The sequence below is a fragment of the Cibotium barometz genome, chromosome 1 (genome assembly GCF_041138505.1).
Source record: "Cibotium barometz isolate CiBa-2024 chromosome 1, ASM4113850v1, whole genome shotgun sequence".
Lineage (NCBI taxonomy): Eukaryota > Viridiplantae > Streptophyta > Polypodiopsida > Cyatheales > Cibotiaceae > Cibotium > Cibotium barometz.
In genome coordinates this window covers 39,039,385-39,052,125 of record NC_141046.1, presented here as the reverse complement: position 1 = coordinate 39,052,125, position 12,741 = coordinate 39,039,385, and the positions used below count along the sequence as shown (strand labels likewise).

Sequence of the window (12,741 nt, the reverse complement as noted above, 5' to 3'; positions counted from 1 at the left end):
AGCTCGCAGCGATTGAAAAAGCCGACTGTGGGCAGAGGCAGTGGATCATGTGCCGATTGAGGATGTGGTGTATCCTTGGCAGTAAATCCAGGCCTGAATTTTTGTAAGATTGTGTGAGTAAGGCTTCTGTGTCGGGAGAAGCTTGTATGAAGTGTTGATTTGGAATTTAGTTGCTAGGTGTTTACTTTGATTATGGTGCCCCTGTTTTATGATGTTTTTATGGTGTGGGTGGTGTGGTGAACAGTGAGAAGTGTTCCAGCCTGTGGGCTGGTGGTGCCCGCGTTGGTGTTAGTGTTTCCAAAGTTGGAAGGTGAAGGGCTATAGAGGCATGGTCTTTTTTTCTTGTTTTCACCTCACATCTTTCTGGTGCCCCCACTGAGGAGAGCTCTGGTGTTGTTCTTTGCCTAGAAGGGTGTATGTCCCACTCAGGGATTGTTACAGGTTTTCATGATGTGGTCTTATCCAGAATTTCATGGCAGAAAGGGTGAAGATGTGTGTGACTTCTTGGAGCAGATGGAGTTGGCATGCATTAGCAATTATATTATAGATGAAGAGCAGGTTCTGAGGTTAGTAAAGATTTTTTTGAAGGGAGATGCCCGAAGCTAGTTTAAAGATTTTGAAGCACAGGATGCGACATGTGAGCCACATGGTGTTTTGACCTTAGACAGGTTGAAAGAAGGCCTTTTGGAGCATTTTCAGCAAGTGGAGGATTCTAGTGTGCTTTGGCAAGAGTTGAGCATTTTGAAGCAGATCCATGGACAATCACTGGATGATTTTGTGAAGGTATTTACATGTTTGTGGGGTAAGTGGTGTATGACATTGAAGCAGGAATTTCCTCCTATGTTTTTTAAAAAGAGCTTGTTTATTGATGGTTTGCTACCCCATTTGAAGGTCAAGGTTGAGTTGAAGAATCCCAAGTCATTTGATGATGCAGTTAGGGTTGCTAGGGAAAAGGAAGGCAAGATTTTGAAGCAGATGGAGATGGGTATTTATCCACATGAAGGTGTTGTGTCTGCAAGGGATATGCATGTAAATTTGGTTGAGGTGGATAAGAGTCCTATGCAAAGTTTGATTAGACAGGAGCCTCAAAGGCCGATACAGGTGCAAAGGGGGATGTTCTATATGCCTTCTGATTTTTTTCCAAAGTCTTTAAAGCATGTGAAGGTGGATGAAACGCAGGATGAGAAATCTGGGACAAGGTTTGAGACTTATGCAGATGAGGAGTTGCCAGTGGATTCTTCTTTGGATTTGGACGTCATGGCTGTACATGACAGTGATTTGGAATGTTCTATTTAAAGATCATTTGCATTCGGATCTGGATGACATGCATGCACAGGGAAGCAAAGAGGATGATGCCTTGGGATTGGCTGATGAGATAAGAAGGAAGAGAAGCTGGATACATAATGCTTTGAGGATGATTCTTTGCCAGATTCTACAAGGGAGGAGGATGGGGTAGAGACTTGTGATGAAGTGAAGATGGTTTGTGATGCGGATGTGAAGAGCATGGAGGAAGATCCTATTATCTTGGATTTTCTTGGACAGCTTGATGGTGATATGGTACCTGCGATGAATGATGTGGATGTTTTTCCATTTGATGCATTATGTGTTGGGGAGTCTTTGGACGATGATACCAGGGGGATTGGCAACACTCAAGAAGGTATGCATGTAAATTTGGCTGATGAAGAGCGTTGTGATGTGAGTATCGTGCTTGAGGATGATATGTGGGAAGTTGCTAGCCTTGATGAACAGGAGCCAGAGGTGGACATGGATGCAAATATGGTCGAGAGTGTAACTAAGGCTTCTTTGCGTGTTGCTGAAATGCTAAAGACAAAGTCCATGGATGACAAGGATTCTGAACCAGTTGAGTTGAAAGTCATTAGGAAAATTTTGGACTCAAAAGAGGGCTGTTTCAACAATAATATAATAATAGACACATAGATTGAGTGACATGTAATCTACAAACGATATTCATCGGTGGTGGGACCTCTGTATAAATCCACCCAAAACATGGAGAAACTCTTATCTTCATGAAATATTAAAAAAAACCATCACCTTGTCTTAAAATATTTAAAACCGTTTTTTTGTCAGCACCTAACACAATAAAAGAATGTTTTCCACAATCCTGTGTTAGACGTGGAGCACTAAAAAATTCTTTCCACCACCCCTAGAACTAATGAAGCTTGAATGCTTGGAATAGATAGATACACATTCTCCTGGTTATTCCCTCAACTTGGTTCCACTTTTGAATCTCGAAACATCTTTGTCGCCCAAAAGAACACGTCGTCCCTCATTTCTTCTTCCCTCCTTGATCCACAAAAGCGGTTAGCTCAGTCATCCACTTTCTGCTACTTCTTCTTTCTCATACGTCTGTTAATCTATCATGGCACCCGAAAGTGGACTGAAACGAGCAAGGAGCAATATCTCATCTGTTGTGTTGTATAACATAAAAGACGAGAACGAAGAATGGATTCCCCAAGTATACAGGAAGTACTCTTGGGTCACTATGCGGCCAGGAAAACGAGGCCACTATCGAGTGAAGGGAAAGGCATCTGAAGACTTGGCCAAACATTGGAAAGGAAGGATCCTTGACTTTAAGATGGCACTAGGAGGGAAAACTGTCAAAGAAGTGTTGATCCAGCATGTATTCATGCAAAAAATAAACGTGGGACCATTGGAAGGACTTCCAAGACACAGACCACATTGTAAGTACTTGTGTTTTGTATTTCAATAATGCAAATAAGGTGATTGATATACATTTTTCTACCTTGCACAGATTTGTACCCATCCAATCTTCAGGAGTGGGAGCCTACACAATGCTTGACGGGATTCTTGAATGTCGTACATGGTGAGGTGGGGGAACTTCAATATGAAGGTCGTACACCAAGTGATCTCGCAAGAAGTAGAACATATTTCTATGACTCATTTTATACCCTGCCCACTTAATCGAGTCGACATGGAAAGTTGGAACGTATTCCGTTGCTCGCACTTGATAGTCCTGAGTGGCCATTGCTTGACACAGAAGTGATAGAGTCATACAGGACCAAAATGTTTAATGATATTAAATGTGCTATGAAGCCTAGCATTGGTGCAAGAAATGTCCACTTAAGTTTGTTTGTTCCAATTGCATGCTTTGTTCATTTATTTTCTTATTGTAAACAATTGAGAAAAACTAGAACAACTTTTGTGTGCAAAGATATAGATGAAGCCTGGCTTGATCATTTGTTTGACAAAGGTTGGAGAGTGAAATCATCAAAGAGAGAGGATTTGATCGAATGTCGATTGAACACCTCCGACATTGCATTTCGGTGAGTGTTATGACATTCAAATGTATTTTTGTGAAACAGTTACAACGCTTATTTTATTATACTCGAAAAATTATCCTAATGATATTTTAAAATCAGATACTATATTGCCAGGCAACATCTGTGCATGTCATTTACTTATAGAAGGTGGCGATGGATCAACAACAACTGGGAAAGCATGGACCAAGATACAAGAGATGGCAGCCACTCTTGCTTGATAAATATAGTTATGATTCGACAGGGTCACCCATCTTTGACATTGGAAGTGGAAGAGAATTGGACTCTCCAATATGTTAGAAAGGAATTAGAAGTAGCTATTCAGAATCCTCCAGATCAATTTTGCTTCAAGCTCGATGGTCGGAAGCTAAGTAAAAAAAGAGAGCATCAGATCATTTGTAAAGATGTTGCAGTCCCACATGAATTGGAGGCACTAGAAGTTATATAATGTGACCATGTATACGGTGACAATGTATTTTCCATATGCAATAAACTTATCTATTCAAAACATTGCTTTTGTAATGCTTTATTGTTTAAAACAATGTAATGAAGATAAAAATTTTCCAATTGAATTTTTATGTACACAAAAAAGGCTTAAAGTAAAAAAACAAGCAGTGAAGGAACACAGTAGCAAATTTGATCCTCTGATTTTCAAATTAAAAGTGCATTTACAATTAATGTTCTCTCTCCAATAACACTAGATATGTGCAAAAAAATATAAATGTACATGTATAGTTGCATATTTACAAACGTACATTTGTTGGAAGAAGGAAAAAACTATTTATTACTGGAACCCATAGGTATCAGCTTCAGGATGGAGCCATGGCTCTTCTCCCAAGTATGGAGCCCATGTAAGAGGCTCAGGGGAACCTATCCCCCCTCGTGGATTGGGCGGGATGAAGTCCACTGGGCCGTCTAGAGGCATAACTTCAACGACCTCGATCAATTTCGCAATCGTTTCCTCCCTAAATGTTTGGACGTCTAGGTCCACGTAGCGAGACATTGATGGAAACTGCCATCACAATTCATCAAAACATAAATAAGATCAACATGACAATATACAAGAAGATAAACAAGAGTACGCATGCGTATGGGAGCTGAAAAATGCTTACATCCTCTCTGAAGGGAGCTGAAAAATGCTCCGTAGCAGCAACATTGCATTAAGTGCAACCCTCCACCCATAGCTGTAGCCATCTTCTTGTTTGGGAACACTAACCCTTCGGATGGTCGATCGATCCAGGGTGTCGATGTCCATGCTGAGGCTCTCGTAAGCTGCCATTAGTTTCCTGACACCACTGTAAACAAAGACCAATCATTATCCTGATCAATCCGGACTTCTAACTCAAACAATAATATGTATCTTAATGATTTTTACTTACAGCAAAACATTGCCATGGACACCAGATGTCGAATTTCAAGGTAAATGACATTTTCTTGCACGTCGACTAGTACAAGACTCCAATGGGAACTACATCACATCCAAATAGATTTCTATTAGTTTCAATCCAAAGAAAGCACTATATAACTCGTGTACGGTGATTCCTATAAACATCATGCAAGAGAGATAGAGAGACAAACTCACTTTTCATGATATGCCAAAAAAAATACTCGAGTATCGTCCAGCTGGACCTCTCGAAACCAGTTTAGCACATCGAGGTACGGAACTGACTCTACTAGCAACAGTGTTGAGACCAGTGAATCAATCTGGAACACTCGTTGTTGTACATCCTCGGGCAATTACGAAATAACAAAACTTCACAAGGAAACATATCAAGAGTGAGGCATAAACTTTAAGAGCCAAGAATGAAAAATTGTGGGAGGACAGAGAAAAGAGTATACCTTAAAACATATCTGAGCACTTTGTCGTTGACTTCAGTTTTAGGATCAAACAAAATGTTGATTTCTTCAGCATGAATCGAGAAATAACATCTATGCCCTCTAATATTAAAGGGTACATAGAACTCCGGCAACAAAAATTGCAGCGCCTCCCGATTCATGGCGTGGAGTGCGCGAACATTTTTTCTTTTTGTTTGCAATGCAAGCATTGCAGCTTAATGTTCCCTTTGAGCGCTTGTCATTAAATTTGCCCAAGTCTGATGTTCATGATCTGGACCTCCCTCGGTCACCTCTTCAATTCTCACTTTTTGTACAGGACGGACATCCAAAATTTGTAACATTTGTTCATCAGTAAACGTAACTGATCTAAGTAACTTATCGTATCTGAAACGAAGGGCTACTAGGCTGAAAAAATCGTTGTTCATCACTGTCACCCTGTGTGCATGGGCAGCAAGAACGTAACTATCCAAAAAAAATTCGATCATCCAATCTTCTGTGGCCTCCTGCAAGCAAAACAGGGCCGATGCCTTCCACCTAAACAAAATTTCATTTTTCTCACAAATTCTCCTGACAAGCCTCTGGAAAGACAATCTTGGAATAGCAACTGTCGGGTGCTTCATAAACTTTGTGATTTCTCGCAGAGCTGACGAATGCTCTGCGAAACGCCTTAGTCTAGGCTGCGTTTTGGATAATCGGGAAGGACTGCTTGATTTCCTGGATCTTGAGGCTTTCAGAACGCCCATCTTCTTCCCAGTAGATGAGGGAGCTGCATTGTCAATGGGTCTAGCTGTATGCCTTACACGAGCCATCTGAAAACGCAAGAAAGAGCAAAAAACTTAGCTATTCAGTAGTACACGATTAACAATTCACCATAAAGCGAGAGAGGGTGGCCAAGAAAGCAATATGCACTTCCTCGCGTTATGGTGAATCCATTCACCATAACGCGAGATGAAGGCCCACAGAAACACAATAATCGCATTATGGTGAATTAATTGACACCAATAAGAGGCGGATTATCGTACATCCTTTGAGCTTTGATCTTACGTTATAGTGATTTGATTCACCATAACGCGAGACTAAGAGCCAGTCAAAGCAAAACAATCCTCCTCGCGTTATAGTGAATCGATTTACTACCATTCTGTCTTGCATTTTGGTGATTCAATTCACCATAACACATAGAGCAGTATTGAGATTCTAATGACTCGTCGTCTGCTTTTCGGTGAATCGAATCACCATGACAGAGGACAAACAGTCGAAGAGAAAACAATGATAGAGGACAAATAGTCGAAAGAAAAACAAAACAATCAAGGATTATACAAGAAACTCACAAAACAATCAAGTAATACACTTTCATCACATTCTATGAGTGGGAATGGATGGAGACTGTCGTGTTGGAGGTGAATTAATTGACACCAATAAGAGGTGGATTATCGTGAATCCTTTGCCCTTTGGTCTTGCGTTATAGTGAATCGATTCACCATAACGCGAGACTAAGGGCCAGTCAAAGCAAAACAATCCTCCTCGCGTTATAGTGAATCAATTTACTACAACAGGAGGAGGATTATCGCGAATCTCTTACCATTCCATCTTGCATTTTGGTGATTCGATTCACCATAAGACATGGAGCGTATTGAGATTCTAATGGCCCGTCGTGTGCTTTAAGGTGAATCGAATCACCATGGCAGAAGGCAAATAGTCGAAGAAAAAACAATGGCACAGGACAAACAGTCGAAGAAAAAACAAAACAAACAAGCAATATACAAGAAACTTACAAAACAATCAATATACAAAAACTTACATTTCTTGCGTGAGAATGGATGGAGAGTGTCGTGCAGGAGGTGGAATATTGGTTCAGTACTGTGGCGGTAGTCGGAAGTCACCTGGAGACAAGCAGGAGGACGGACAAGGCAAAATCGATAAGAGGACGAAAAGGTGGAGTGATTAACGGCTTTGTTTAGTCTTTAGAGCGAACACACGTGCTGGCGGGCTGTCAGGGCGACTAGGCGACGCTGACATGTCGCATAGCATTAAAAATGGCTTTGATTAAACTTTATAGCTTGTACACGTGCTAGGTACACGGCGGGCTGCCACGTGGCATTCATGGAATGGCGGGTGAAAACGCGGCGTTGACGTGTCGCATAGCATTAAAAACGATTTTTAATTGCTTCTTTAGGATACCCATCTCATTTATTACCTCTCTTGGAGTTTGTATTCTCATTTATCTCCCCACCAACGGCCTTCATCTCCATCAACGAGACTGACTATCTCCTCCAACTCTCCTTCATCAATCATCCTCCTTCATCTTCCTGTAGTATCAAACGTCAAAGACAAACCTCCAACCTCCTTCATCTCCATCAAAGATAACGACAAACTCCTTCATCTCCATCTCCTGCGACGTTTGTATACAATTCGTTTTCTTGGTATTTTTCTCTCTTTTGTGCTTCCTTCTTCTTTTGTTATTTCATTCTTTTGGTTTCATTCGTGCAGAACTCCTTGCTTTGTCTTTTCATCGCGTTAAGGTGAATTGAAAACCTATGACTCCTCGCCTTATGGTGAATTGACTGCAAAGAAGAGTATTTTAATTCGTTTGACACCTCCTCTCTCAGTATGGGTACTTGAGAACTATCTTTATTTGTTTCGTATTCTCATTTATCTCCCCACCAACGGCCTTCATCTCCATCAACGAGACTGACTATCTCCTCCAACTCTCCTTCATCAATCATCCTCCTTCATCTTCCTGTAGTATCAAACGTCAAAGACAAACCTCCAACCTCCTTCATCTCCATCAAAGATAACGACAAACTCCTTCATCTCCATCTCCTGCGACGTTTGTATACAATTCGTTTTCTTGGTATTTTTATCTCTTTTGTGCTTCCTTCTTCTTTTGTTATTTCATTCTTTTGGTTTCATTCGTGCAGAACTCCTTGCTTTGTCTTTTCATCGCGTTAAGGTGAATTGAAAACCTATGACTCCTCGCCTTATGGTGAATTGACTGCAAAGAAGAGTATTTTAATTCGTTTGACACCTCCTCTCTCAGTATGGGTACTTGAGAACTATCTTTATTTGTAATTCACCATAACGTAAGAGGAAGCACCAAAGGATGAAAAAGTCATCATGTTGCGTGAATCAATTCACCATAACGCGAGCGAAGGTCCCATAGGAAGCACAATATTCCTCCTCGCATTATGGTGAATCGATTCACCATAACGCGAGAAGAGGTCCTTGACTAAGCTGCAATTTACGTTAGGAAAAATAGATTCACTACAACGCGAGGAGGAATACCTTGATTCCTCTGGCATCTCCTCTCACGTTATGTTGAATCCATTCACACCACACAGAGATTTGTTGTTTAAGACCGACTGTCTCTTGATTCATTGCTTGAACTAATATTTTCCATGTCTTATCTACACCCTTGAATTCAGCCATGGCGCAAGTTCAAGTCGAGTTTGATGTGGACGAAGAGATTAAAGAAACACCTGCAACTCTGTTGCAAGGTGGTAAGGTACGTAGTGTACGGTACGGTATCAGTGCGTACGGAACGTACTTCTGTACGGAACAAATTTTAAGGTACGTAAACAGTACGTACCATTTGTAAACAGTCCTAGAAACCTGAATATTTTGTAGACATAGCAACCAAAATACTTAAAATAAAGAGACTGAACCTCATTACTTAAAGTTTAAATCAATTATCAGTTACCAAGCCCATTACACAATACCTCATGTTAACATTAAACAGTCATAGTGATATAAGCAAGAACCATGAAAGTCATAGATAATAAAAGAGAGTACAAATATCATGTCTACAGCTGCCAGCACATGTCCTGGTCCACAAGTGCAAAAAGCAAAACAATGAAACACTACACAGTTGTCTAGACTCTAGAGTCTAGACGCAAGAGTCTCAAATCTCATCATCAAATGAAGATGATGAGTCTTCTGAAGAGAGCATGCCTCCATCATTGATACCATTGCCCTCTTCATCGAACTCTGGCTCAGTAGCAACAAGCTCCAGTGCATCCTCATCATGTGCCTCGGGAATCTGAGTGTGAATGAGTTCGACAGCCTCATTTGCACGCCTCTGCTGGGTGCGACGAACTGGAAGCTTTCCCCTGCGAATGCTCTCTCGTCTCGCAGAGCCTGGATCTGGAGCTGCCGGGCGTAGAGGAATGCTGAGAGATCGTGCACGTGAGCGGATCACACAACGATCCACGCTCTCAAGCTCTCTATGTAAAGCTCTCAAAATCTCCTCTTGCTCATCTCTAATCTGCCGATCCACAAGCTCCGGGCTGGGTTCATCTACCATTTTGAGTAGTGTTGGATCAACCTGTTTAAACATGCCACAAATTGCATATTGGACAATGGACATCCATTGAACTACAAAAAAATTTCTACTTCTAAGTTCTTATTGAGTCCAAATTTCAATGTATACCTGCTTCGGTGACCCCAAAGCATGGTAGCTTCGCACGAGCCTCATGTTAGCTCTGCAATACACCAACTTCTCTAATTGAGAAGTACTAAGGCGATTCCGAATCTTAGTGTGTATAAGGGAGTATGAGCTCCAGTTCCGCTCACATGCTCCAGCCGAGCAATCCTGTGCAAAAATGAGTGCAATGCGAGCAAATTTGTAAATCTTTCAATGCTAAAACATCAATCTTCATTTCCGAAGATTATACTTTAGAGATTAATTACAAGTTACCTGAGATAGAACACGAAGAGCAACTCGTGAAAGGTTGGGAAGACCAACCCTTCCATAAGAGTGCCACCATGTCAAAGGGAATTTCATGGCTTCCTTCCTAAATGACACAGGTCTCGCAAATGAAGCACCAATACCACTCATGTAAGTGGTGAACTCTCTATCAATCTGAAGTTGCTCCTCCTCTGAGAACATCCTTCCCACATACTCTGACTGCTTCATGCTCAAAGCAGTATTATTCCATAGCTCTGGCGACCTGTAGAGAGGATGGAGCATGGCAGCCATCGCATGGATGGGACGGCTCATGAATGTCCACCGTTTGTCTACAATGTCCAGGATCTCACCTCGGCTGAAAATGAAAGAATCGAGAAGTCATAAAAATCAAAGAAAGAGGAAGAAATTAGAACTATTGCTTACCGTTGAGCAGTCATCATGGAGCACTGAGCAACATGGTCTTTCATTTGCATAAACAAATGAAAGACCAGCCCCAAAGTTGAGCCCTCCATGTCTGTAAGTCGGAGAAGGACATACACGGGCTTAAGTGCAACTGAAAGGCTATGAACTTGCTGCCAAAAATCATCATCCAGGATCCGCCTCTGCAAATATTTTGTACGCTCATCCTCTGAATTATGCATCTGTCGCCACCTTGGATCCACAACTGTTGATGATAGTGAATCTCTTATCTTGTAGAGCCTATCCAAGACCAAGAACATGTAGGCAAACCTGGTCTTGGATGGTCTCACCATATCCAAAGAGCTATGGCTCCGAAAGATGGCAAGAGCCTGATGCTTCTTGCGGAAGAAGGTGGTGATCTTTACAGCATCTGCAACAATGGGCTGCACCCAAACAAGCTTCCCAATGTCTTCCATAAGTAAATCAAGACAATGGGCAGCACATGGAGTCCACACTATATGTGGAAACTCTGCCTCGACCATTTGACCCATTGCCTTGCAGTTAGAGGCGTTGTCGGTCACCACCTGCACAACATTGTCCTCCCCAACCTCAAGGATAGCCTGTCGAATGTGGCCATAAATGAACTCCCCTGTGATCCTGTCGCCTGCTCTCCCTGCATCCACGGCACGCAAGAAATAGGTGCCCAAGCAAGATGACACAAGGATATTGATTATGTGCCTCTTGCGAATGTCTGCCCACCCATCTGAAATAATAGTGCATCCAAACTCCTGCCAACCTGCTTTCACAGGTGTGAGCGCCTTGTCTATCAAGGCCTTCTGCTCATCCAACATGGATGTACGCATCTTCGTATACTGAAGACCTGTCCATGTCTCAGTAGGCCCTACCTGCGCAATTGCTTTCACCATTCTTTTCCATTGGTCTGTCCTTAACACATTGAAGGATATATTACACTCAATAAGAGTGCGACAAATCTCCATTTCTGCCACCCTTTGCCGCTCTTTTACCCAAGCTTGTGATGAGATACAAGAACGCAGAGTGGATTGCTTTGATGCCTCCCCTGTACCTCTCGCATCTTGTGGCAGGAGGTCCTCATCATCAGCAATACGTGCCCTCTTCCTGCCTGTGGTGGATTGGGCTGAAGCCGAAAGACTTTCACCGTCATCTACTGTACCTGAACCTGTAACATCTCCAATAAAAGCATCATGGAGAGCATCTTGCGTACTTTCACCACCTCTAACACTGCTTGCACCACCCATTGCAGGACAATTCTCCGCAATCAATTGGTCCCTCACAGCTTGTGGTATTTTATCACATGGACCACATTGATTGGTGCACCCGATACCTGTCATGTGCTTGATGACGCGAGTTATGGTGCTAGTGTACTGCTCCCCGCAATACTTGCATGCCCATAGCCGAGTACCTGACCCTTGCTGAGAAGGGGTGTTCACAACCCTCAGGACATTGGTGTGGATTGCCCAGTTCGGGTTGGTCTTGCGCGGCATGATGAAGCCTGGGCGTGAGAGAGAGCGAAGAAGAGCGAAGAAGCTACTCTGCAGAGTTTTGCAGGTACACACGATTGTGCAAGTATTCACATGGACCCGCTTAATGCCCAAAATCTGGTCGCTTATCCGCAAGCGCATGGTCGCCACACACGTTTCGCCACGCCACGCCACTTATTTTTTTTAAAAAAAAAATCGTACGGATCCGTACAGTACGGTACTGTACCGTACCGTACGGCTGTACCGTACTGTACGGATCCGTACGTACGTACGGAATCAACCTTGCTCTGTTGTATGAACTTCCTCTACAAATGTCGACGTCATGATTTGCACCCTGCAATTTCGTTGATGTTCAATTGCGATTTTTCTCTGGAGGATACATTTTCTAGCCATCATGGATACTTTGAAGAGGCAAAGCAAGAGTTTGACGACCTCACAAATGAAGAACCAATGATAATTGATGGGAAAAATCACATTCATTTTAATCTCAATGTGTCGCCGGAGAAGAGAGGTTAAACAGGGATTGGCACAAGGTACCATGTGATAAGAAGAGAGCTTTGCTATGCCCTTTTCACAAAAGAAAATGCCGCTTGATAGAATACTCTTATGCCTTCTTATGCTTCTTGCACATGGATGTGGCTACATGCAATGCTTTGCACTTTCTTGGCTACTCAACTCACTCCCTACCTCTTCCTTAACAGATGAAGAATGTACAGAGATGCATGCAACAAATGAAAGTGAAGACACGATTTCTCGTCAAGTTAGTCCCACCGTTGAGGATGTTGCTGAAGAGGAGGACACTCCTCATATGATTGAGGAGTTCAATCTTGAAGAAGAGAGGAAGCTCACTTCGGTGGTTGATATTGAGGCAGTGAGAGAAAACAATGATATTGGTCAGCTTGTGATTGAATCAGATGACTCCTCCCCCATTCCAACCCCATTACTCCCCTCCTACCAAGTAGGAGATTCAGAGTATATATTGCTGACAGACATACAACATGTA

At 42.3% G+C, this 12,741-nt stretch overlaps 1 protein-coding gene across 2 annotated transcripts; it reads right to left on the bottom strand.

Annotated features, from left to right (window-relative positions):
- Positions 1-8,882: 8,882 nt before the first annotated feature.
- LOC147641979 (uncharacterized) lies at positions 8,883-11,958 on the bottom strand. Of its 2 annotated transcripts, none has more exons than XM_086801658.1 (4): positions 10,243-11,958; positions 9,829-10,174; positions 9,562-9,723; positions 8,883-9,456 (listed from the first exon to the last, which is right to left on the bottom strand). In XM_086801658.1, exons 1-4 carry the CDS (start codon positions 11,877-11,879, stop codon positions 9,034-9,036), a joined length of 2,568 nt encoding a protein of 855 aa, XP_086657784.1. In that variant the 5' UTR covers positions 11,880-11,958; the 3' UTR covers positions 8,883-9,033. The 2 variants fall into 2 exon arrangements, with proteins under 2 accessions (XP_086657784.1, XP_086657790.1); XM_086801664.1 differs by having other exon boundaries at positions 9,877-10,174; positions 10,243-11,789.
- Positions 11,959-12,741: the final 783 nt, after the last annotated feature.

Coding starts and splice junctions, on each gene's coding strand:
- LOC147641979 (XM_086801658.1), bottom strand. CDS start 11,879: ATGCGCTTGCGGATAAGCGACCAGATTTTGGGCATTAAGCGGGTCCAT. Junction 10,175..10,242: donor TCCATGATGACTGCTCAACG/GTAAGCAATAGT, acceptor TTTCATTTTCAG/CCGAGGTGAGATCCTGGACA. Junction 9,457..9,561: donor CTTTGGGGTCACCGAAGCAG/GTATACATTGAA, acceptor ATGTTTAAACAG/GTTGATCCAACACTACTCAA.